Source organism: Nerophis lumbriciformis, linkage group LG09 (genome assembly GCF_033978685.3).
Source record: "Nerophis lumbriciformis linkage group LG09, RoL_Nlum_v2.1, whole genome shotgun sequence".
Classification (NCBI taxonomy): Eukaryota; Metazoa; Chordata; class Actinopteri; order Syngnathiformes; family Syngnathidae; genus Nerophis; species Nerophis lumbriciformis.
Window position 1 is genome coordinate 27,795,001 of NC_084556.2, and position 25,481 is coordinate 27,820,481.

General features: G+C 41.3%; 1 protein-coding gene across 1 annotated transcript in view; it reads left to right on the forward strand.

The window, feature by feature from the left end:
* Positions 1-701: 701 nt before the first annotated feature.
* The window catches only part of LOC133607445 (protocadherin alpha-C2-like), a 50,617-nt gene continuing 25,837 nt past the window's right edge, over positions 702-25,481 (forward strand). The window contains exons 1-2 of the mRNA XM_061962065.1: positions 702-3,527; positions 16,789-16,847. Coding sequence (XP_061818049.1) covers positions 894-3,527; positions 16,789-16,847 — 2,693 coding nt within the window. The 5' untranslated portion in view covers positions 702-893. The remainder of the gene's footprint in view (positions 3,528-16,788; positions 16,848-25,481) is intronic.

Sequence of the window (25,481 nt, forward strand, 5' to 3'; positions counted from 1 at the left end):
TCTACCACTGACAGTGATCCATGTGGAGGGAAGGTTGTGATTGTCAGTGCAATGTTTTCTCCCTGCTGCGCCTTGCCCAAATGATCGTCATGCGGTAGGCTGCACCACAGAATGGCTACCGGCAAAATTAAGCCTATCCTTGCGACTGCATTGCATGCAGACAACGGGGACGAATAGTCCCTAAGCATGTTCAGGGGTTTAAAACTGCATCTTCATTCATCTCGATGCACGGGCAACACCCCAAATGCATCATTAGAGTCACACATTTGTGTAATAATACACTTGTTCAAGGACACGCCAACAAACACCTGTTGTTATTGTGAAGACGTTATTTTATAGCAGCTTTAATATTTGTATTTTTTTATATTTATAATCCTTAGATGGCAAAAAGGGAGGAGGGGAAAAGGAAAAGACTGCGCGCGCTAGGGTGGGATACTGCTAAGTAGGTAGTTTTGGTTCAATAACTTCCGGTATGGATTTTCAAAATAATTATAATGTTAGGGAAATGTTGTAAAGTATAAACATAAAAACCAAATTGATGTTGTATCTATGACGACACAGTAAAACATTACAAAAATGGCCACGCGACACTCTGGTGATTTGAACGCATACACGTTTTTTTTACACCAAAGTGTATTGTATTTTGAAGGTTCACTTGTTTTACGGAAGTATCCCACGGACATTTTGTGTTGTTTTACTGCTCTCACAGCTCCAGCGGCAAGGAAACACACCCGTCAGCAGCGCGCATTGGAGACTGAAAAAAAAACAAAAAAAAACAGCGCATCACGGACAAAGAAAATATGGGCGCGCTGGAGAGGATTCACCACCGCCGGTACCGACAATGGCTGAGCCGCTTCTGTTCCATTCAGCCGGAATTAATTTAGCCCACCTTAATGAGGTGCTGGGACGCGAGGTACTGCAAGCTAAAAAGGCGGAAGGCTGCGTTTGAAACCGTCTGCGGATCCTATGAGTTTGCAATGGATGTTGCGGGGATATGCAACCAGCGAGGGAGCAATGTGCCTTTTTGTTATTTTGTGATATTCTCCTTATTGTGTGGCCTTTCGTTCGGACAATTGCGCTATTCCATTACAGAAGAACTGGACAATGGGGCACTGGTGGCTGATCTTGCGCAAGACTTGGGGCTGGATATTCGAAGGCTGGCCAGCCGGAAAATCAAGGTAACCTCCAGCAGCAGCAGCAAGCGCTACGTGATTGTCAACCCTAAAAATGGCAAATTGCTTGTTAATGAAAGGATCGACAGGGAGGCGCTGTGCGATGCGTCCAGCAGCTGCCTCATCAATCTGGAGGTTCTGGTGGAAAATCCCACCGAGGTGCACCATGTTGAGGTGGAAATTGTGGACGCCAACGATAATGCGCCACAGTTCCCTAGGGAGGAGTACCAAGTTGAAATCACAGAATCCGCTTTGCCGGGGTCGAGGTACCCGATTGAAAATGCCCAGGATTCCGACATAGGGTCAAATTCAGTTCGTTTGTATCAGCTGAGCACAAATGACCATTTTGCGCTGGTATCCAACAAACCTTCCCTGAACACAAAGCACATCGAGCTCGTGCTCAAAAAGCCTCTTGATCGGGAACAGACTGCTTACCACCAGATCATTTTGAGTGCTGTTGATGGCGGGACACCTGAGAAAACAGGCACTGCAAAAATCAACGTGCGAGTCCTGGATTCGAATGACAACGTCCCTATGTTTGACAACTCCGTATACAAGGTGAAACTGTTGGAGAATTCGCCCAAAGACACCCTGGTGATCAAACTGAATGCCACCGACCTGGATGAAGGCACAAATGGTGAAGTGTACTACTCGTTTAGCAGCTACACTCCTGAGCGAGTCAGGCAGATGTTCAGCATGGACACTAATACAGGAGAAATAAGAGTAAGGAGAAATGTTGACTACGAGGAGACCAATTCGTACGAGATGTACATCCAAGCAATGGACAAGGGTCCAGGGGCGGTGGCGGCACACTGTAAGGTGGTGGTAGAGGTGGTGGACGTGAACGACAACGTCCCTCAGATCGTGCTGTCATCCCTGTCGAGTCCTGTGAGGGAGGACGCTCGCGCCGACACGGTCGTGGCCCTGATCAGCGTCACTGATCGGGACTCCGGCGCCAACAAGCAGGTGTCTTTAGAGATCCCGGCAGGCCTCCCTTTCAAAATCAAGTCCTTCAGAAACTACTACACCCTAGTAACCTCAGCCTTCTTGGACCGTGAGACCATTGATGCCTACAATGTCACGCTGAGTGCCACAGACGGAGGAAACCCTCCTCTTTCCTCTCAGAAGACCATCCAGGTGGACGTGGCCGATGTCAATGACAACCCACCTCGATTCGAGCAGACGTCATACACGGTGTACGTGACCGAGAACAATGGCCACGGGGCCTCTTTGTGTACCGTAAAGGCTCAAGACGCAGACATCAAGGAGAATGCACGCATCACCTACACAGTTCTCAATGACAATAACCACGGCATCCCTGTCACCTCCTATGTGTCTGTAAAGGCCGATACTGGCGAGGCTTATGCCCTGCGAGCCTTCGACTATGAATCACTGAGAGAGTTTCACTTCCAGGTCAAAGCCCAAGATGGGGGCATTCCTCCGCTTAGTCGCGTCGCCACCGTCTACATCTACATAATGGATCAGAATGACCACGCACCACTCATCGTCAACCCTCCGGGTAATGGCACACGCTCCTTAGAGACTGTTCAAAAGAACGCAGATTCTGGTGCCTTGGTGACCAAAGTGGTGGCATATGATGCGGATGCCGGTCCAAACGCCTGGCTGGTGTACATGCTCGAAACTGCCACTGACCTGGACTTGTTTAAGGTGCACGAACACACAGGTGAGATCAGGACCACTCGTAGGATCCTGGAAGATAACTCAACCTCGTTTGCGCTAACGGTCTTGGTGAAGGACCACGGACAGCCTGCGCTCTCCTCCACCGCCACCATCAATGTGGCTGTCATGGAGGTGCCCCCCAAAGTGGTCCCTGACCCCAAGAGGATCATCCGACCTCACAGCACACTGCTTTTCTCAAACGTGACCCTCTACTTGATTGTCGCTTTGAGCGCCACCACCTTTGTTTTCCTGGTCACTGTGGTGGTGCTGGCAATCGTCCGCTGCCATGCCTATTGCACCCAACCGGGGTCCTGCTCCCCCTGCTGTGGGTCACAGAAGCCACCTCCTGATGGCGGCAACAGTAGCGTGAGTGCTGGTGGCCCCGGCGGTGGTGGTGGAGCCGCAGGGCAACCTAATAATAATGTGGTACTCCGGAGGGACCTTAAAGTTGAGCCTCACTACATCGAAGTGCGCGGAAATGGCTCGCTAACAAAGACTTACTGCTACAAGACCTGCTTGACGGCCACCTCCGGCAGTGACACCTTCATGTTCTACAACACAGGACGACCCATCAGTGGCACCTGGGGCAGTGGCGCTGACCGTTTCTTCACAAGTGGAAGTGGATTTGTACGCAGACTGAGCATGCCTGATGCCTCACTGCAAATCTGCCCAGAGGTATGTTTTAATACTTAAAAGTATCTTTGCTTTCATGACTGCAATGTAGTTAATGATGTGTTACTTTAATGCAAACTTCAAAGTACCGACTCAACTTTAGTCCTAATGAAAGCTAAAATGTTTATTATTATTTTACTATTACTTTCCCATTTGAGACACTTAAATATTGCTTCCCTCCGGCATCATAGCCAACAACCGAATCAGTGCTAGGCTTTATTCTCTTTGGTTCACTTCGCCCTTATCCCGTGCAGTCGCTGAGCCTAGCCCAGCTCAGCACTCACACTGCATTAACGTCAGTCCTGATGCTTTTCTACAGCCCTGTGTGATTTTCTGATGATTCAGAGATTTGTGTCTCCATTTGAGATTGTCATCACATCCGCCTTCAGAGTGGGTCATATAGTCTTCACCTCTTTGCTCAATCTGAGCAAGTAGGCTTGAACTAAATGGTGTGTCTGAACGAGACTACAGTTGGCTTTTACAGTCGATTGAGTCAATAGAAGCAACTGTAGGACTTGTTCAGGGAAAAATTAGATCAGGCATTCTCATTTGGTTAATTGCTACATATCCAAGAAGTAAAGCTACTAATGTTTGCCGACATGCAAATATTTTCAATAAAAATGTCAGCTTTTTCATTTCTATTCTTAAAATTTTAACTTACTGTAATTGTACTATTGTACACAACCTAAAACCAGTGAAGTTGGCACGTTGTCTAAATCGTAAATAAAAACAGAATACAATGATTTTCAAATCATTTTCAAACTATTCAATTGAATAGACTGCAAAGACAAGATACTTAATGTTCAAACTGAAAAACTTTGTTATTTTTTGCAAACATTAGCTCATTTGGAATTTGGTGCCTGCAACATGGTTAAAAAAAGCTGGCACAAGTGGCAAACAAGACTGAGATAGTTGAGGAATTCTTATCAAAAACGTATTTGGAACATCCCACAGGTGAACAGGCAAATTGGGAACAGGTGGGTGCCATGATTGGGTTTAAAAGCAGCTTCCATGGAATGCTCAGTCATTCACAAACAAGGATGGGGCGAGGGTCACCACTTTGTGAACAAATGCGTGAGCAAATTGTCTAACAGTTTAAGAACAACATTTCCCAACAAGCTATTGAAAGGAATATCATCATAATTGTTCAGAGAATCTGCATGTAAGCGATGATATTACAAACCCCGTTTCCATATGAGTTGGGAAATTGTGTTAGATGTAAATATAAACGGAATACAATGATTTGCAAATCCTTTTCAACCCATATTCAATTGAATGCACTACAAAGACAAGATATTTGATGTTCAAACTCATAAACATTATTATTTTTTTGCAAATAATAATTAACTTAGAATTTCATGGCTGCAACATGTGCCAATGTAGTTGGGAAAGGGCATGTTCACCACTGTGTTACATGGCCTTTCCTTTTAACAACACTCAGTAAATGTTTGGGAACTGAGGAGACACATTTTTTAAGCTTCTCAGGTGGAATTCTTTCCCATTCTTGCTTGATGTACAGCTTAAGTTTTTCAATAGTCCGGGGTCTCCGTTGTGGTATTTTAGGCTTCATAATGCGCCACACATTTTCAATGGGAGACAGGTATGGACTACAGGCAGGCCAGTATAGTACCCGCACTCTTTTACTATGAAGCCACGTTGATGTAACACGTGGCTTGGCATTGTCTTGCTGAAATAAGCAGGGGCGTCCATGGTAACGTTGCTTGGATGGCAACATATGTTGCTCCAAAACCTGTATGTACCTTTCAGCATTAATGGCGCCTTCTAGAGATGCGCGGATAGGCAATTATTTCATCCGCAACCGCATCAGAAAGTCGTCAACCATCCGCAATCCACCCGATCTAACATTTGATCAGAACCGCATCCGCCCGCCATCCGCCCGCACCCGCCCGTTGTTATATATCTAATATAGACGATGCAAGGCATTAGTGAGGTTATAAAGCTTTTGCCTGTTAAAGAAAAGAGACTGATCCAATGCAGCATTCGCGTGCCACGCTGTCACGACCCAGACGCACACCTGTGCGCAATCATATGGGAGCCGCGCTGAGCGCACCTCCAAGCGCGTCTCGCTGCCGGCGACGGCCGGGTATATGGGCCTGACGCTCCAGCGCCATCCATTTTCAGGGCTAGTTGATTCGGCAGGTGGGTTGTTACACACTCCTTAGCGGGTTCCAACTTCCATGGCCACCGTCCTAGCTGCTGTCTATATCAACCAGGGTGAGCCCCACCCCTTTCGTGAGCGCACTGCGCGCGGAGTGACCCCTGTTACGCGCCCCCGGCAACAGGGGTGGCGGGCAGGTAAGCTGCGCGGGCGGAGCGCGCGGAGTGACCCCTGTTACGAGCCCCCGGCCACGGGGGTGGCGGGCAGGTAAGCTGCTTACCTGCTGCGCGTGACGCCGGTCGCGGCGAAGGCGGACGAGGCGGGGTGTCGGTGCGGTGGGCGCGGTGGTGACCCTGGACGTGCGTCGGGCCCTTCTCTCGGATCGCCTCAGCTACGGCTCCCGGTGGGGCCCTCTCGGGGGAAGGGGCCTCAGTCCCGGACCCCGGCGAGGCGTCGGGGGCCTTCTCCGCTCCGTAAAAGTGTCCATCTCTTTTTTTTTTTTCTTCTGTTGTGGCATATGCTGCAGGTGCCTGCTCGTTTTTCGTATGTGGGTAACAACATTTAACTATGTATATATATTTCCGAATTGGTTTAACTGCCACCCGCCTCAATCTATTTAAAATCTAATTTTTTTAAATTTCAATCGCCCGACCCGACCCGACCCGACCCGCTGATAAAATCTAATTTTTTTAAATTTCATCCGCCCGATTCGCGGATAATCCGCGGACTCCGCGGTTGTGCCCGCAAACCGCGCATCTCTAGCGCCTTCACAGATGTGTAAGTTACCCATGTCTTGGGCACTAATACACTAATACACCCAATACCATCACAGATGCTGGCTTTTCAACTTTGCGCCTATAACAATCCGGATGGTTCTTTTCCTCTTTGGTCCGGAGGACACGACGTCCACAGTTTCCAAAAACAATTTGAAATGTGGACTCGTCAGACGACAGAACACTTTTCCACTTTGTATCAGTCCATCTTAGATTAGCTCAGGCCCAGCGAAGCCGACAGCGTTTCTGGGTGTTGTTGATAAACGATTTTCGCCTTGCATAGAAGAGTTTTAACTTGCACTTGCAGATGTAGCGACCAACTGTAGTTACTGACAGTGTGTTTTTGAAGTGTTCCTGAGCCCGTGTGGTGATATCCTTTACACACTGATGTCGCTTGTTGATGCTCACGCATTTGTTGACAAAGTGGTGACCCTCGCCCCATCCTTGTTTTGTGAATGACTGAGCATTTCATGGAATCTACTTTTATACCCAATCATGACAACCACCTGTTCCCAATTTGCCTGTACACCTGTGGGATGTTCCAAATAAGTGTTTGATGAGCATTCCTCAACTTTATCAGTATTTATTGACACCTTTCCCAACTTCTTTGTCACGTGTTGCTGGCATCAAATTCTAAAGTTAATGATTATTTGCACAACATTTTTTTTTAATCAGTTTAAACATCAAATATGTTGTCTTTGTAGCATATTCAACTGAATATGGGTTGAAAATGATTTGCAAATCATTGTATTCCGTTTATATTTACATCTAACACAATTTCCCAACTCATATGGAAACAGTGTTTGTACATAGCTTCGATCCCTTACTGCATCAAAAAGCGACATCAGTGTGTAAAGGATATCACCACATGGGCTCAGGAACACTTCAGAAAACCACTGTCAGTAACTTCAGTTTGTCGCTACATCTGTAAGTGCAAGTTATGCAAAGTGAAAGCCATTTATCAACAACACCCAGAAACGCCGCCGGCTTTGCTGGGTCCAAGCTCATCTAAGTGGGACTGATGCAAAGTGTAAAAGTGTTCTGTGGTCTGACGAGTCCACATTTCCAATTGTTTTTGGAAACTGTAGACGTGTCCTCCGGAACAAAGAGGAAAAGCAAGATTGGGAAATAATTCCACCTGAAAAGCTTAAAAAATTGGTCTCCTCAGTTCCCAAACGTTTACTGAGTGTTGTTAAAAGGAAAGGCCATGTAACACAGTGGTAAAATACCCCTGTGCAAAATTGTTTGCAATGTGTTGCTGCCATTGAATTCTAAGTTAATGATTATTTGCAAAAAAAAATTAAGTTTCTCAGTTCGAACATTAAATATCTTGTATTTGCAGTCTATTCAATTAAATATAAGTTGAAAAGGATTTGCAAATCATTGTATTCTGTTTTTATTTACGATTTACACAACGTGCCTACTTCACTGGTTTTGGGTTTTGTACTTTAAATGGGCCTTACATTGTAAAGGTCTGATTCAAATAATGGAATCTCAAATTTTACACTATATGGTCGTTATGCAGCGCTTTAAATATTGAGATGTATTTATGTTTTATATTTACAGTGCAGTATTTGTCTTATTTTCTAGTACTATGTTGTGGCGATCGATGAAGATATGCACCAAGCCAACAAAAACACAATGCGCTAATGTTGGCGCTATTTTATCTTCACCGCGACAATCGAATTGACCAACTTTTGACAGAACAACTATTTAATGAAACTTCTTTTTCAGCGCTTGTCTCAGCAATAGCACATCTTTACATTGGCGAGACTTAGACCGTGACGCGAGCAATGTCAAAAGACAACAGCGGAATGTTGCATCGGACTTGTCTGCTATAAGATATCAGCTATCAGCATCTGTCTGGGCAAAATGGAGATGAACTCTTTATCTTTGATATCAATAACACAGCTTTAGTTTGAGCAATGTGGGATGACAAAGCAGGACATGTATGGCTAACAACATATAACCCTAACAGCAAAACTAATGATTTTTGCTCCGACTGTCAAGTTGACCACGTTTTTGCAGAACAACACACACCCATGGTTTCAGCACATCAAACTACATTTCTAATTTAGAGGAGTTACCTTGGATGTGACAACGTATTTACGTCGTCGCCATGTTTTAAATGTCGGGTGACGCTTGGACGATCTGTAATCTACAGTAGAACGCACTCATGGCTATTTGGGTGAAACGAGTGTAAAAGTGACTATGTGAGTGTTATTTCATATTTATAGAGCTCTAAATATGTTAAAACTTATTTAGAAAGTTGTGAACAGTTAGTTATAGTCCAACAATGAAAATGTTTGATGTATTCTCATTGTTTGATGGGAACGGTGTGGCGAAGTTGGGAGAGTGGCCATGCCAGCAATCTGAGGATTACTGGTTCAATCCCCACCTTCTACCATCCTAGTCATGTCCATTGTGTCCTTGAGCAAGACACTTCACCCTTGCTCCTGATGGGTCCTGGTTAGCGCCTTGCATGGCACCTCCCGCCATCAGTGTGTGAATGTGTGTGTGAATGGGTGAATGTGGAAATAGTGTCAAAGTGCTTTGAGTTCCTTAAAAAAGGTAGAAAAGTGCTATACAAGTACAACCCATTTACCATTTGACCATTTATTAAAAGTAATCCTACTTTGACTGGCTGCAGGACTAGGTCTCTGCTATTTGCAGATGATGTGGTCCTGATGGCTTCCTCCGGCCAAGATCTTCAGCTCTCACTGGATCGGTTCGCAGCCGAGTGTGAAGCAACTGGGATGGGAATCAGCACCTCCAAGTCCGAGTCCATGGTTCTCTCCCGGAAAAGGGTGGAGTGCCATCTCCGGGTTGGGGAGGAGATCTTGCCCCAAGTGGAGGAGTTCAAGTACCTCGGAGTCTTGTTCACGAGTGGGGGAAGAGTGGATCGTGAGATCGACAGGCGGATCGGTGCGGCGTCTTCAGTAATGCGGACGCTGTATTGATCCGTTGTGGTGAAGAAGGAGCTGAGCCGGAAGGCAAAGCTCTCGATTTACCGGTCGATCTACGTTCCCATCCTCACCTATGGTCATGAGCTTTGGGTCGAAATGAGTTTCCTCCGCCGAGTGGCGGGGCTCTCCCTTAGAGATAGGGTGAGAAGCTCTGTCATTCGGGGGGAGCTCAAAGTAAAGCCGCTGCTCCTCCACATCGAGAGGAGCCAGATGAGGTGGTTCGGGCATCTGGTCAGGATGCCACCCGAACGCCTCCCTAAGAAGGTGTTTCGGGCACGTCCGACCGGTAGGAGGCCACGGGGAAGACCCAGGACACGCTGGGAAGACTATCTCTCCCGGCTGGCCTGGGAACGCCTCGGGATCCCCCGGGAGGAGCTGGACGAAGTGGCTGGGGAAAGGGAAGTCTGGGCTTCCCTGCTTAAGCTGCTGCCCCCGCGACCCGACCTCGGATAAGCGGAAGAAGATGGATGGATGGATGGAATCCTACTTTGAGGACATTTTGTTTACCGTGGTCAGACATGGAACCTTTTGGCCGCAATTAACGAGGGACGAATGTCATCAAATCGAGTTTCTAATCCATATTTTGGTTGTCCAAGTTATTTTAATTTATGAAATGGACAGGCAAATTAATTACAGCTCACTGATTTTTTGTCCAAACATGAGCAAATGCAAAAACAGCCTAATGGCAGACAAAAACATCATCTGAAGACCCTAAAGTTGAGGGCTACGCAGCGGTATTGATGGGTTAACTTCACCAGCGTGGGGAACCTCACTCCATTCGTTTTCACTTTTACAACTAGTCTATGTTGTAGATAAACAATGGACCAGTGATTCTCAAACTGTGTAGTGGTATGCAAGCTCCATCTTGTGGTACGCCAAAAAAATCACTTAATTGAGTGATTAGTGTTTTATTTTCCTATATTCCAAAACAATGTTACTGTTCAAACTGTGTGTAGTCTTACAGCGGCCCAAAAAAATAAATATGCTTGTTAAATAAAACCTCTACCTTGTTTTTAATGAATACTTACAGTAGGCCTACTACATGACTGTATTTTAATGTTGGTCATTATGGTAGAGCAAAGTCTTTTCTGAGGTGGTACTTGGTGAATTTTTTTTTGAGAACTACTGCAATAGACATTCAACTTTGTCCGTGTTTTTAGGAGGGATGCATCCAAATGAAAATTATTGGTCAAAACACGCAAAAAAGAAGACCAAGGCTGAAAACTGAAACATTGAAATATTTTTTTATGCCAATTATTATTACCATGGCATTCATGGCTATGACTGTTTGTACTAACCTCAATAAAACCAGGGCTTTAAATATGCACATTTATCCCCGTTTTTCTGAAAATATTAATTTTTTACCATTGGTATTCCAATACAACATAAAATAATTATGTACAGGCCAAATACTGAATGAGTTGGATTTCTCGAAAATGCAACTTTTGGACTGAAAATTCACTCGTTTTTAGATCATAAAAGCACAGCACACAACTTAGCTATGGTTTTGTTTGCTTTTTTATTTATTTATTATGCACACTTTGTTGCTTTTTATTTTTATTTAGTATGCACATTTTTGGCAACAAACTACGAGTAGTCTGTGTGAACTGCACCCTCTGCTGGTTGTGACTCCATTGCTAACTAGCACAACATATCCTTGTTGATCAGATAGAACTTATTCAGTACTGATGACCCACTTTTTAATGTTTAGAAATGGATTGTTTCATATGATTCTCAGTTGAAACAATCAACTATTATATATTTTCATATTAAGGTTTGTACTTTCCACAAAGCAGTCCCTTGTAGATTTGTTACATGTTGAGGAAATGCGTAGCAAAATAAATTTGATTAACCTTCCTTTAGCCTCTGCTGCTCAGCTCTGCAAATTAGATTTTGTCAAAGAGGCTGGGTCGACCAGCAGAAAATACTCCCTGATGAATTGATGGAACATTATGTGCCATCTTTATCTGGGACACACATCCTGAGAAGTTGTGAATAGCTAAAACTGTTGAGGTACATAACTAAATCCCTTTTTAATCACAATATATTTACAATAAGCCCGTGCAAAGATGCACGAAGGGCCGGATCAACACCAGACCAGTTGTGGCTGATTCAGGCAAGGAATTGTACAGTAGTTACTCACATAAAAAATAATTATGAAATTCATCCACGGTAGGACAATTAAGAAACAAATATTTTATTTGCAATGCTGGCCAAGCAAGGATGCAGCATTTACTGTACATGACAGAGACGTTAAAGTGATAATCTCTCTCAAATACAAAAAAATAAATAAAATAGCGCTATAGTTCACTCTCAACATTTTACAAATGCTCTTAACCTGCGGGGATAAATGTGTTGGAACGTTTATGCTTTTCAAGCATAAAACAGAGAGAATATCTGCAATTTGTGGACAACAGAGCAGACAGCGGAGAATACGAAAGCCTTTGGTGGTGTTTCTTTATGTAATCAAAATTAATTATTGCTGTTTTTATCATAATTATTTAAAACAGTACACTTATTTGACAATGAGCTTTGAGTATATGCTTTTACTGCAATCTGTTTTGATTGTGTTTGTCTGGAACCCAAGGATGTAGAGACAGTAGGCAAAGTGCAGGAAGATGTAAACACTCGAGCAGAGGTGGGTAGTAACGCGCTACATTTACTCCGTTACATCTACTTGAGTAACTTTTGGGATAAATTGTACTTCTAAGAGTAGTTTTAATGCAACATACTTTTACTTTTACTTGAGTATATTTATAGAGAAGAAACGCTACTTTTACTCCGCCACTTTTATCTACATTCAGCTCGCTACTCGCTACTATTTTTTTATCGCTCTGTTAATGCACGCTTTGTTTGTTTTGGTCTGTCAGACAGACCTTCATAGTGCCTGCGTTTCAACAAATACAGTCACTGGTGACGTTCACTCCGTTCCACCAATCAGATGTAGTCACTGGTGACGTTGGACCAATCAAACAGAGCCAGGGGTCACATGACCTGACTTAAACAAGTTGAAAAACTTATTGGGGTGTTACCATTTAGTGGTCAATTGTACGGAATATAAACTGCACTGTGCAATCTACTAATAAAAGTTTCAATCAATCAATCAAAAGTGTGAAGGAAAAAAGACCCTTTTATTTCAACCGTACATCCCGTCAAAAGCCTAAAGACTGACTGCACAGTTCCTGTCTTCACAATAAAAGTGCCGCTCCATCGCGCCTGCGCTTTCAAAACAAGAGTCTCCGAAAGCCAGCGCAAACAAGCTAGCAAGCTACGGAGTTTGCCGCCAATGTATTTCTTGTAAAGTGTATAAAAACGAATATGGAAGCTGGACAAATAAGATGCCAAAAATCAACCACTTTCATGTGGTATTAGACAGAAAGGAGGAACTTTTTTCTCCTCCATTTGAAAACGTGGACGCTATCAGCACTACTGTCTGATTCCAATCAATGCAAGTCATCAGAATCAGGTAATACACCAACTTATATTCTTGTCTTCATGAAAGAAAGGAATCTATATGTGTTAAGCATGCATGTATATTCATTAAAACACCTTTAACATGTAAACAAAAACGGCAAAATAAATAAATATAAATTATATACTATATATATAAATGTGTGTGTATATATATATATATATATATATATATATATATATATATATATATATGTGATATGTGTGTGTATGTTACTCATCAGTTACTGAGTACTTGAGTAGTTTTTTCACAACATACTTTTTACTTTTACTCAAGTAAATATTTGGGTGACTACTCCTTACTTTTACTTGAGTAATAAATCTCTAAAGTAACAGTACTCTTACTTGAGTACAATTTCTGGCTACTCTACCCACCTCTGCACTCGAGTATCGATCATATACTGATATTACCGCTGGTGTCGACACCACCAATGTACTGACTATGACAGTGCCGATGTTAATTATGTAGACCAATAATTTTACTCTTAGTTATCGTCAACACCCTATTTTCCCCTGACAAAATTATGACGATAACGAATCAAAACAAAATGCACGTTAACTAAGAGGATAACAACATAAACTGACATGGTCGTCGACGAATAAAAACGAGACAAAAATGTTGACAGAAACGCAATCCAATCATATTTCATTTTGTCTGTTAGATGTGTAGGACAAATTCAGATTATATCCAATCACAGTTCTTTAACAGCGCACATGTGAAAGTTATGAAGGAGAGCCAATTGGATGCTTTTTTTTTTTGTTAGATGAGGAAGTTGAATTTCTCACCGTGAAAACGACAATGTGTGGGTTTAACATGTTCCACATCGCAATATGTGTACACTGAGGAGAAAGTGAAGAGAATGCATTTTATTTTTAATGCTAAATGATGACATCAGCAGGCGAGTCCTCGTGGCATCCACACATCTGTAAGTTAACGCTACAGTATGTTTCCTTGCTACTTCCAGTTCTCCCACGCTCATAAACAAATTATAATGAAGGCATGCATCGTAACTCCGTTTCACAACATACACATACTGTATATATATCTGCCTTGCCAGAGGCGTAGCATATAAAATACATATAAAAAAACTGCCCAAATTTTTTTTATTGGCTATTGAACAAAACAATAACTACAACAATCCTAAACATAAGGTCGTGGTACTTTTGTGCTAAACAATTGCTTTGCTAAATACCGGTGCTTTCAAATACATTTTGAAGAGGCCTTATCTTTTTTGCTTAATGTTTTAGTCGAATAAATATACTGTAATTTGACTAAAATGTGTCAGACTTGGACGAAGGAAGGGACTCAGATGCAGAGATGGGATTCTAAATAAAGCTTTTATTTTGAAAAACTCTTTAAACCTCCAGAGCAGAGTAAATTTAAATACTATTACACCCCGCCTTCCGCCCGATTGTAGCTGAGATAGGCTCCAGCGCCCCCCGCGACCCCTAAAGGGAATAAGCGGTAAAAAATGGATGGATGGATGGAATCACAAAAATAGATAGCGAAAAAATGTTCCAAAAAGAAAAAACCGAAAATCACTCCAAAAGGAGGAAATACAAAAATAAAGACAAATTATAATTAGCACCGTATCTGCTATCAAAAACTTTAACAAAAAAACGCTCCAACAGGAGGAAGAAAATAATGACTATAAAAATTACTACTCTAATAAATGTAAACAAAAAATCACTCAAAAACTTTGAGGAAAGATCATTAGGAAAAAATCATAACTCACCACTGCGGCTAGATAACAAAAGTCGCTCTGAGGGAGGATAAAAAGTTAACTCAAAATTACAGCGTGGGAATTTCTGGAAACAAGGACGTAGACGTGGAACGAGGCAAGGCATGGACATGGACATGAACTTGTAACGCAAGACAGGCACGAAAGCTCGAGACAATCTGGCACAGAACAAGGGGAGGCATGGGCTTATATGGAACATGAGGTAATGGGAAACAGGTGGAAACAATCAAGGGTCAGGAATGACATCAGACTGGTGACACAAGAGGAAGGACCAGTGATCTGAAACAAGAGGAGTTGCTTTTCAAAATAAAACATGCAAATCACAAGACAGAAAAAACCAAGACAAGACTTCCCTCACCGCGGTGTGACAAAATGTTGTTCAATTTTGTTAGATAAAACTCGACTAATTAAATTGAAATGAGTAAAAAACATTTGCTGTTATATTATCCTCTCTTTAACTTGTATTCATTTACTTGTTCATTTCCTGTTAATTACTGCTTACATTAGGCTGCCACACGGCTCCATCTACACTTCTTAAACTTTACTAAGAGCCTATTTATTCTGTTGTTTCTAACTAGCTTAGCAGTTAGCTTAACCATTAGCATACCTGCTCTTAGCTTACTCTCGGTGTGTAACATTTTTAGCATCGTCCTCCAGTAACGACAATACTTCATAATGATACTTAAGATACTAAGAAATGCAGATTATTTGCGGTAAGGGAGGTAATTATTATTTTTGGGGAGCGGCTCCACACTGTGTATGGAAACACACAATTGAGTTGAGTTGAGTTTGAGTTTATTTCGAACTCCAGCCCCAGTTTCTCTATTCAACATGTTCGAAAAGGAGTAGGAAGAAGCAGATCTTATTTAATCCTACTCCTTTTCCTTTACAGAGCAGTTGCTAAAAGTTTTGTTCACTTCCCGTTCTCAATTTATTCACAATATACTCCGTAAGTAAGAACAATAAAAATAAATAAACAATAATTAGTGAAGTAAGTTATATTTCATATGGTGAGATGAGTAAGATTATCTTGAAAATGAACGGATGGATGAGATAAATTCAGAATGTTTATCATGGTTCTTCTTCCTTGTACTTTATAAACACTTTAAGTTTGAAGAGTTTCTTGAAGTGGATCATATTAGTACATTGTTTGATTTCTTTGCTTAATCCACTCCACATTTTAATTCCACATACTGATATACTGAAGGTCTTAAGTGTTGTACGTGCGTACAAATGTTTTAAATTACATTTTTCTCTAAGATTATATTTCTCCTCTTTTGTTGAGAAGAATTGTTGTATATTCTTGGGTAGCAGGTTATAGTTTGCTTTGTGTATAATTTTAGCTATTTGCAAATTCACTATGTCGTGGAATTTCAGTATTTGTGATTCAATAAATAAAGGGTTTGTATGTTCTCTATATCAACATGATGTATTATTGTAACATTTTTGTAACACCGTTAATGAATGATGTGTACTTTTGTAGTTATTTCTCCATATTTTCCCCATGTTTCTCCACAATTAGCTGCTCGCTTATCAGCAGGAGAACTAAAATAAAAAAATAAAATCAATTGCCGTGAATGCTGCCATTTTCGGCTGCAACCGTCCTCCCTAAGAAAGCCAGCAAAATCCTCGGGACTGTAATATGTAACACAAGTTGTAAAATAAAACATTGCATTTGTAGTGTAAAGCCTTATTTCTACCATATGAGGCTTTCTCTTCAGATGAGAGGCAAAGGGTGTGGTTGCCGTGGCAATGAAGGCCGTTGCTTGCTTATTGGTTTATGGCCGATAATTTACCACAGGTCTGCAGGGAGTATTGCATCCTCACAAACCCTGAAAGGCCATTGCATCCATCCTCTTTTATGGAGGAGAAGACGAAACCCTCAAAAGTCATCAACATGGCTTTGAGTTCCTCACCAACCTTATGAAGGACTGCTGCTGCATGTCTGTGCTTAAATATCTGTGTCTGTGCAAGGATATCACTGTGTATGTGTGTGTGTTTGCAATGAGGGGCACAACTGCAGTGCTCCTATCACGTCTAGAGCTTGAATGTGTATTATGATTAATTGATGAGACTGTAGCTCAGCCTGTATGAGATTGAACTAAACCCTCTCTCTCTCTCTCTCTCTCTCTCTCTCTCCACCCCTCTTCTCTCTTTCTCATCTGCTTTTCCGCTCACCTCTTGCACGCTCAGCCAAAAGCCCCAAATGCTGACTGGCGATATTCTGCATCTTTGAGGGCCGGGATGCAGAGGTAAGAAACTCTTATGAAACTTTCATCTGACACCAGCTGCACCCGTTTTTTTTGTTGTTTTTTTGTGCCATGTTGAACTATACCAGACCCGGATATTCTCAATCAAAAGTCTCCACATGCACAACGTTGCCCAATAAACTCAATTAAAAACACAGACTCCCCTCAGAGCTTCATATATAATACTGCATATGAGCATCTGCCACTGTCAGGATTCAATATTTGACCCTCCCCTTTGTACCTCTAACCCCTTTTTCTCCTTTAGGGCAATTTGCAGCATGTCTCCTCTCCAGTGTAACACTATATAGGCCATTTACATTCTGAGCGTCACAACCCCCTCTAGTTGCAGTCTTTAAGCAGGAAGCATGAAGGACGAATGAGTTATGACCTTTCTCAGATTAGCTGATGTACGCACGCATCAGTGTCTGCGCGTACAACTGCCCTGCACGCACTCTGTGCGTATTTATACACGTTTTGTCTGGAGGTGTGAAGCTGTTAACACAGACAACAGAGGACATGTTGCTTATACTTGCTGACACACTTCATGGATATAAGTATCGGGACATTTTATTATACCTCTTATATGGAATTGGTCTCAGCTTTGCAGCCATAATAGTTCAACAGGACAACAGCGATTTAATTCATTTGAACTTTAGCGCCCTGGGGATTTTAAATTTAAATTTTTTTTAAAGCCAAGCAGGACATAAAATTTAGTTTTTTTTACTTATTTTGCCCAAATGTGTCCATAAACTTCAGTCCTCAACAACAATATCAAATATGTAATGTTTATTTGACCCTTGAGAGGGCCTTTGATCAGGTAATGTTACTGGTTTAAATTAGTAAAATAACTAATTTTATGCAAATTTATACTAATTGTAAATTGTGACATCGTTGATTAAAAGGCCTTCAAATGGTTTAAATAAAACAAATACATGTTTAATATTTTTTTGAAAAAAAGCCAATTTTAATTTTTTTTAAAGAATCCAAAATGTTTCAAACTTTTATGACCTGGGTATTGCCATTGTATTGTCCATCCATCCATTTTCTACCGCTTAATTCCTTCGGGGTTGCAGGGGGCGCTGGAGCCTATCTCAGCTACAATCGGGCGGAAGGCGGGTTTACACCCTGGACAAGTCGTCACCTCATCACAGGGCCAACCAACACAGATAGACAGACAACATTCACACTCACATTCACACACTAGGGCCATTGTATTGTACACATGTAAAATAATTGGAGATTGAAATTTAAAAAATTTAAATAAAAGATTAAAACTCTCTTCGGAAAAAAAATGTGTATAATGGAGTAATACAGCAAAAATGATGGCCAAAATACAGCAAACAATTACTGAAAGGACAAATAAGTCAGCCTTTGTCCCTGAGGGTTAAACAGTGATTTTTTTCCCCAAGCAAAGGTCTTTATTATTATGAATAGCATGTATTCAAATAAAAAAAATATTAATTGATACCTTTGTTTATGTACAGTAGTACCTCAACTTACAAACTAAATTGGCTCAGTGATGGAGCTCTTTGCTCAAAACACTTGCATCTTAAATCAACGTCTCCTGTTGAAATGAATTGAAATCAATTTGTTTAGTGTTTGGTCCCCACCAAACACCAAACAGCGCACGTTTAACATGCAACATGCCTTTGAAAAAGAAAAATACTATTTTTAGAACAGAAATATTGTAGAAAATAATACAATATAATGTAATACTAACAAGTACAGTAGTTGTTTGTTTTAAGTAATGTAATAATAATGTACTGAAGAGTGGACTTTTACGGTATCTCCTTCCAGCTGCTTCTCTGTCAAACACACCATCTGCAGCTTCTTCATATTTTCAAGGATACATGTCTGCGTTTAGATATCATTTTAACATCCTCGGCTGGCGTTAGACTCATTCTGCTTCAGTATGGTGAAGACTCGCAATAATACGCTTGAATTGTTTTGCCACGTTGGCAAAACGCTCAATCGTGTTTTTGATGATTTCTTTCTTTAATTCAATGAATATCAGGCACTCCTTCTCAGCACTGTCCTTCACACTCGTTTTCCCATGGTTGGAAAACAAAGTTATGTCGATCTTGAGGTAATTTTGCTTTCAAGTTTAAACATAACAACTAACTGAAGGACAGCTCCCATCTCAAAACACTTAAGTAGAGGCACTCGTAAGTTGAGGTCCAATTGTAGTACAGTAGGAAGGTGATTCACATGGCCCCATTTGTCGCGGTTTGCCTGACACACGATTGGGAGGGTGCACTATCCACATTAGCCACTAGATGGCAGTAGAGTGTTAAATATCTTAGAATGTGTTTTGTGGTGATTCCAACTTTGACCACACCGTCAGTTGCTATGTAGAGTGGCGCTTTCCATCATTTTCAGCAGATTGCATTGCAAAATGATTAACTCACCCCCTTCCTCTCAGGCGAGATCCCCCAAGTAATACGGGCTATATGAATACCTTCCTTACTGTATACATTTTGTCATGTCTTATTTAAGCTTTGGAAACAGACCAACTAGATGCTTGATCAAAGTGCATCCAAAAAAGTTTAAGTGTAATCTGCAGCACAAAATACAACACTGAAACATAACATTTCGATTCGGAGGTTCAGAATGGGTTATAATTTAGGACTGCTGCGCCAGCTCCAGCTAGGGTTTTCAACAATAACAATTTCTAAGATTTAGATTTCGAGATAATGAGAGGTCTGAATATAGGACAGAACATTCGGGTATTCTCATCGTTGTCTGATAATGAAGTATTTTTTTCATGGAAACATTCTCATTAGTAGCCAACCAAAGCATTTTGAATAAAAATGTCTGGCCCTTAAGTTTGTGATGATCAGGTTACAAAAGGTTGCATTAGCATATGCAATGCAATGCTCTGATAATTTCATATGAGGACAGCTGGAACTTCGCCGACTAATTATTTTGTTGGGCTGAAACCGTTATAATTTCATAACAATAATGCTGACTGCTCATTTGTGCACTCTTCTTCGCTGCCCATGTAAGCTTTAACTAGAAATTAGTGTTCATTTCTATGGTGTGGAAGTATCCTAATGTGCATCATGTCATCAAGTGACTGCAACATGATGTGGATTAACATAAATCATCACTGCAATTTGCCGCCGCCGTCTCGAGAATGTCAGAGCCTGTAATGTCCATGGACAGAGGAGACGCTCTCATTAACACTTAACCCCAAACACAGGCCTTCTGTAATGTTCTACTCCTCACACACTTTGCATGTTGCACTAAATTCGCTGACCCACATTCCTGGCGTAGTCAGTCAGCGCAGAAAAAAAAAAGACACCAGTCCTGTTGGCGCCATATTCTGACACATGAAAGAAGCATTTTAAGTAAAAGCGGAACATTCACACTCTTTGGAGTGAACATAGCCATTTTGTATTCATGCCGCGTCCCGGCCCAGCATAACAAGTGTTACACTTAAGACTTTCAGGACAGTGGGCCCCATTCAGCAACTGTTCTTAAGAACCAATTTTGTTTTTAGGCCCACTTACGGAGTTTTTAAGAAGATTTTTGTATTCACCAGTGTTTTCTTAGCTGGGATTTGTTCGTAGGTAAAAACTAAATCTACGAGTGCGCCAGAGCACTCTTAGGGTGGCCTATTTGTTCTTAAGTGTGACAAGTTCCCTTACTTCTATTGTCTAATGTTAAATTAATATCATAGATGGATAAATAGATAGATAGATGGATATATATATATATATATATATATATATATATATATATATATATATATATATATTAATAGATGGATAGATTGAGATAGATAAGACAGACAGACAGACATTTATGATAGACATGCAAGCGCTAACCATTTGGCATTCAGCAACTCAAGAACATTTGGTCGTTTAAGAACACGTCATAAATTTGAATGGACTCCTCTTAGGAAATCACTTAGGAAGAACGATAAGAGGAAAAGTTCGGAACTTATTGCTGAATGGGACCCTTAATTCTGCCCTCTCGGCGGGGCGCTAGATAATAATAATAATAATGGATTAGATTTATATAGCGCTTTTCTATCAACTAGACTCAAAGCGCTCACATTCACACTTTGGTGGTGGTAAGCTACATTTGTAGCCACAGCTGCCCTGGGGTAGACTGATGGAACCGTGGCTGCCAATTTGCGCCTACGGCCCCTCCGACCATCACCTATCATTCATTCACGTGTGAGCGGCACTGGGGACAAGGGTGAATTCAAATAATTCAAATGGAAGTGAATAGTAGTTTTTTCTTTTGTTTACTTATTGTACACTAGTCTCTTTATTTTTATTTAAAAAAAATTATATCTTGCCCAAAGACACAACGGCAGTGATTTGGATGGCAAGAGGTGGGAAGCGAACCTGGAACCCTCAAGTTTCTGGCACGGCTGCTCGACCCACCACGCCACGCCGTACAGATGACGTCATCGTCTAATATGCATAATTGGCCATAAGGCATGTGACGTGACCAGACGTGCGCAAAAAAACATAAAGAGCAATAACAAATATGTGTAGAGATATAAATGAACTCTCTTCAGTCAATCCTTTTTTTTAATGCCCCAAGCCAGTGAGTGCTTTTAGATGGCGGGGAAGGGGGAGGGTGTGCACAGCAGGACAGGACAGAAGAGCGATCTGCGCTTCCATGCCAGTCTCTCCAAAAGTGTCCATTAAGACCGGAAATAATTGTTAGATTTGTCACTAACAGTTCTTATTTATTAATTTATAACATTAACCAGATTATTCACACTTTTGAATTATGATTATTTGCAAATAATTCCAGTAAATTGCTTGCATGATTTAAATTGGCTTTAAAAAAAGACCTCAAAATGTTGACACAAATCCAGTGTCATACAATATTTTACTTGAATGTATGTCATTTATTTGCTCACAAGTTGGTAACAGGTTTATCTAAAGTAACATTGAGGAGTATTTTTAAGCGAAATTTACCAATGATCACGCCAGTCGTAGACTCCTCCCTTGTCTTATCGTATGCATTGACCGGATCACTGACTGTATAACGACTATTCACGTAGCATGTGCGACCAAAATTAGAGCTGTCCCAATCCTGAGCATGTGATATTTGCCTTTTTTAGCTGATCCGATCTGATCTTTCCCGCAGTTGTATCCCGGTGTTTACGTGGCTAAAGGTTTTACTCACCTGAACAATTCCTTCAAAAGAGATGCACGCTCAGGGAGACACAATTACATATTCATATTCCTTGTTACACACATGCAGGAGTTGCATGAACTCCAGAAGGGGGCGTGTCTTGCCAGAACACCGGCTCGAGTTTGAGAGCAAGCTGCATCAACGTCAATCCACAGTGCAAAGCCGCTTTTAAGATTTTAATCATTACCACTATAGCTGGAAAATAAACTAAGTTTCTTAATAAGTGTTATTATCACTGGAGGACTAGAGGAAAAGGAATGGCTAAGCATGCTGCACACACACATGGAGCAGGACGATGCAAGAAGCTAACTGTTAAAGATTCAATGTAAAGTAGGGGCGATCCAGATGTCGATACTATTGATACCTAGTGTAGTATCAGTATATAAACAATATTGACATACGATTGACATTTTCCTGTTCTTATTAGTACAAGTCAATATATTTTAGGTCATTTGTGTTATTGTACAAAGTCTCACGATACAGGAAGACTTTGACGGCAAAACCCCTCCATCCATCCATTTTCTACCGCTTGTCCCTTTCGGGGTTGCGGGGAGTGCTGGAGCCTATCTCAGCTGCACCCGGGCGGAAGGTGGGGTACACCCTGGACAAGTCGCCACCTCATCTCAGGGCCAAGACAGATAGACAGACAACATTCACACTCACATTCACACACTAGGGCCAATTTTAGTGTTGCCAATCAACCTATCCCCAGATGCATGTCTTTGGAGGTGGGAGGAAGCCAGAGTACCGGAGGGAACCCACGCAGTCACTTGGAGAACACGTAAACTCCACACAAAAAGACCCTGAGCCTGGGGATCGAACCCAGGACATTCATAATGTGAGGCACATGCACTAACCTCTTGTTCATCGTGCTGCCCCGACGGCAAAATTCAAATGGGAGTGAATAGTAGTTTTTTATTTTGTTTACTTATTGTACACTAGTCTCTTTATTTTATATAAAAAAAAATTGCATTCATTACCACACTTTTAATACATAATCTGATTTACAACAACACTAGCAAATTCCAAATGTAGTAAGTAAGTTTCATAAAGATGTGTTTACTTAAGTTACTTGCTTTAAAACATTTTCAGTACTTTGAGTACCTTGAAGGTAGAAAAGTGCTATACAAGTACAACCCATTTATCATTTATTTATTTACTACCGTACAGCAGGAAGGGGTTTCATATGGCCTTGTTCGTCACGGTTCTACCTGACACATGAAACGTGACGAATTGATTGCTATCCACTTTAGCCGCCAGATGGCAGTAAAGTGTTGAATATCTTAAAATGTGTTTTCTGTCAATTCCAACTTTGACCACATTGTCAGTAGCCTCTCACGTGGAATCCACCCAGGAATGGGGCCATGTGAATCCAATCCCTACTGTATGTTGTCAAAGAATCAAATCGGGACTCAGAATCAGACCTGAGGCCAAAAAATCGGATCAGAAATACATTGCGTGATTTGTCTTTTAGTTTACACATGATTAATGCAATAGGTCTTTGCACACTAAAAAATGTTGGGTTAAAAAATAACCCAATTTTAACCCAACTGCTGGTTCAGAAAAGGACGAACCCCTTAATTGAGTTATTTAACTCAACATTTTGGGTTAATTTTCCAACCCAACTTTTGCATTGAATTATTTAACCAAAAAGTTGAGTTATGATAACTTAATGTTTGGTTATTCCCAACCAAGCTATTGGGTTGAATTATTTAACCCAAAAGTTGAGTTATGCTAACTCAATGTTGGTTGAGACATAACCCAACTGTTGGGTTGAATTTATTTAACACAAAAGCTGAGTTATAGTTGGGTTATTCCAAACCCAACTATTGGGTTGCGCAATTTAGCGCTCCTTGACCCAATAGTTGGCTACAATTGATACATTTTACTGCTGGTTTGTCCTACTCCTTCCCAAATACTGATCCAAATGATTTTAATTCCATTGAAATATACTCAAAAGCAAGATATGAGTGACATTTTTTTTTTACAATAATTGCCGTGTATGGTCATGGTAGTTGTATACAGCATGCTCAAATATTTTCATGTACATAAGATATGTGATTGTAAATAATGTTAAAGGGGAACATTATCACCAGACCTATGTAAGCGTCAATATATACCTTGATGTTTCAGAAAAAAGACCATATATTTTTTTAACCGATTTCCGAACTCTAAATGAGTGAATTTTGGCGAATTAAACGCCTTTCTATTATTCGCTCTCGGAGCGATGACGTCACAACGTGGCGTCACATCGGGAAGCAATCCGCCATTTTCTCAAACACTGAGTCAAATCAGCTCTGTTATTTTCCGTTTTTTCGACTGTTTTCCGTACCTTGGAGACATCATGCCTCGTCGGTGTGTTGTCGGAGGGTGTAACAACACGAACAGGGACGGATTCAAGTTGCACCAGTGGCCCAAAGATGCGAAAGTGGCAAGAAATTGGACGTTTGTTTAGCACACTTTACCGACGAAAGCTATGCTACGACAGAGATGACAAGAATGTGTGATTGATGAAAACTGGGCTGTTGGCCCTAGTGTGTGAATGTGAGTGTGAATGTTATCTGTCTATCTGTGTTGGCCCTGCGATGAGGTGGTGACTTGTCCAGGGTGTACCCCGCCTTCCGCCCGATTGTAGCTGAGATAGGCTCCAGCGCCCCCCGCGACCCCGAAGGGATTAAGCGGTAGAAAATGGATGGATGGATGGATGGGCTGTCTGCACTCTCAAAGTGCATGTTGTTGCCAAATGTATTTCATATGCTGTAAACCTAGTTCATAGTTGTTAGTTTCCTTTAATGCCAAACAAACACATACCAATCGCTTTCTCCCGTGTCGCTGGCTGTCGTGTTGTTTTCGTCGTTTTCGCTTGCATACGGTTCAAACCGATATGGCTCAATAGCTTCAGTTTCTTCTTCAATTTCATTTTCGCTACCTGCCTCCACACTCCAACCATCTGTTTCAATACATGCGTAATCTGTTGAATCGCTTAAGCCGCTGAAATCCGAGTCTGAATCCGAGCTAATGTCGCTATAGCTTGCTGTTCTATGCGCCATGTTTGTTTGTATTGGCATCACTGTGTGACGTCACAGGAAAATGGACGGGTGTATATAACGATGGTTAAAATCAGGCACTTTGAAGCTTTTTTTAGGGATATTGCGTGACGGGTAAAATTTTGAAAAAAACTTCGAAAAATAAAATAAGCCACTGGGAACTGATTTTTAATGGTTTTAACCCTTCTGAAATTGTGATAATGTTCCCCTTTAATGAGATTAATCCTAATAAAATTCCCTTCAAGAAAAAAGTACCTTTTTAATTAAAAAAATTTATTTTACCCCAAAATACGTTACTCATTGAAAAACAACCCAAAAATGGTTCATAGTTTTGAAAACCCAGAAATTTAGTTAAAATAATACCCTTACGACCCCAAAAATGGATTGCTCTTCATAAAAATAACTCAAAAATTTAACCCAACACTCG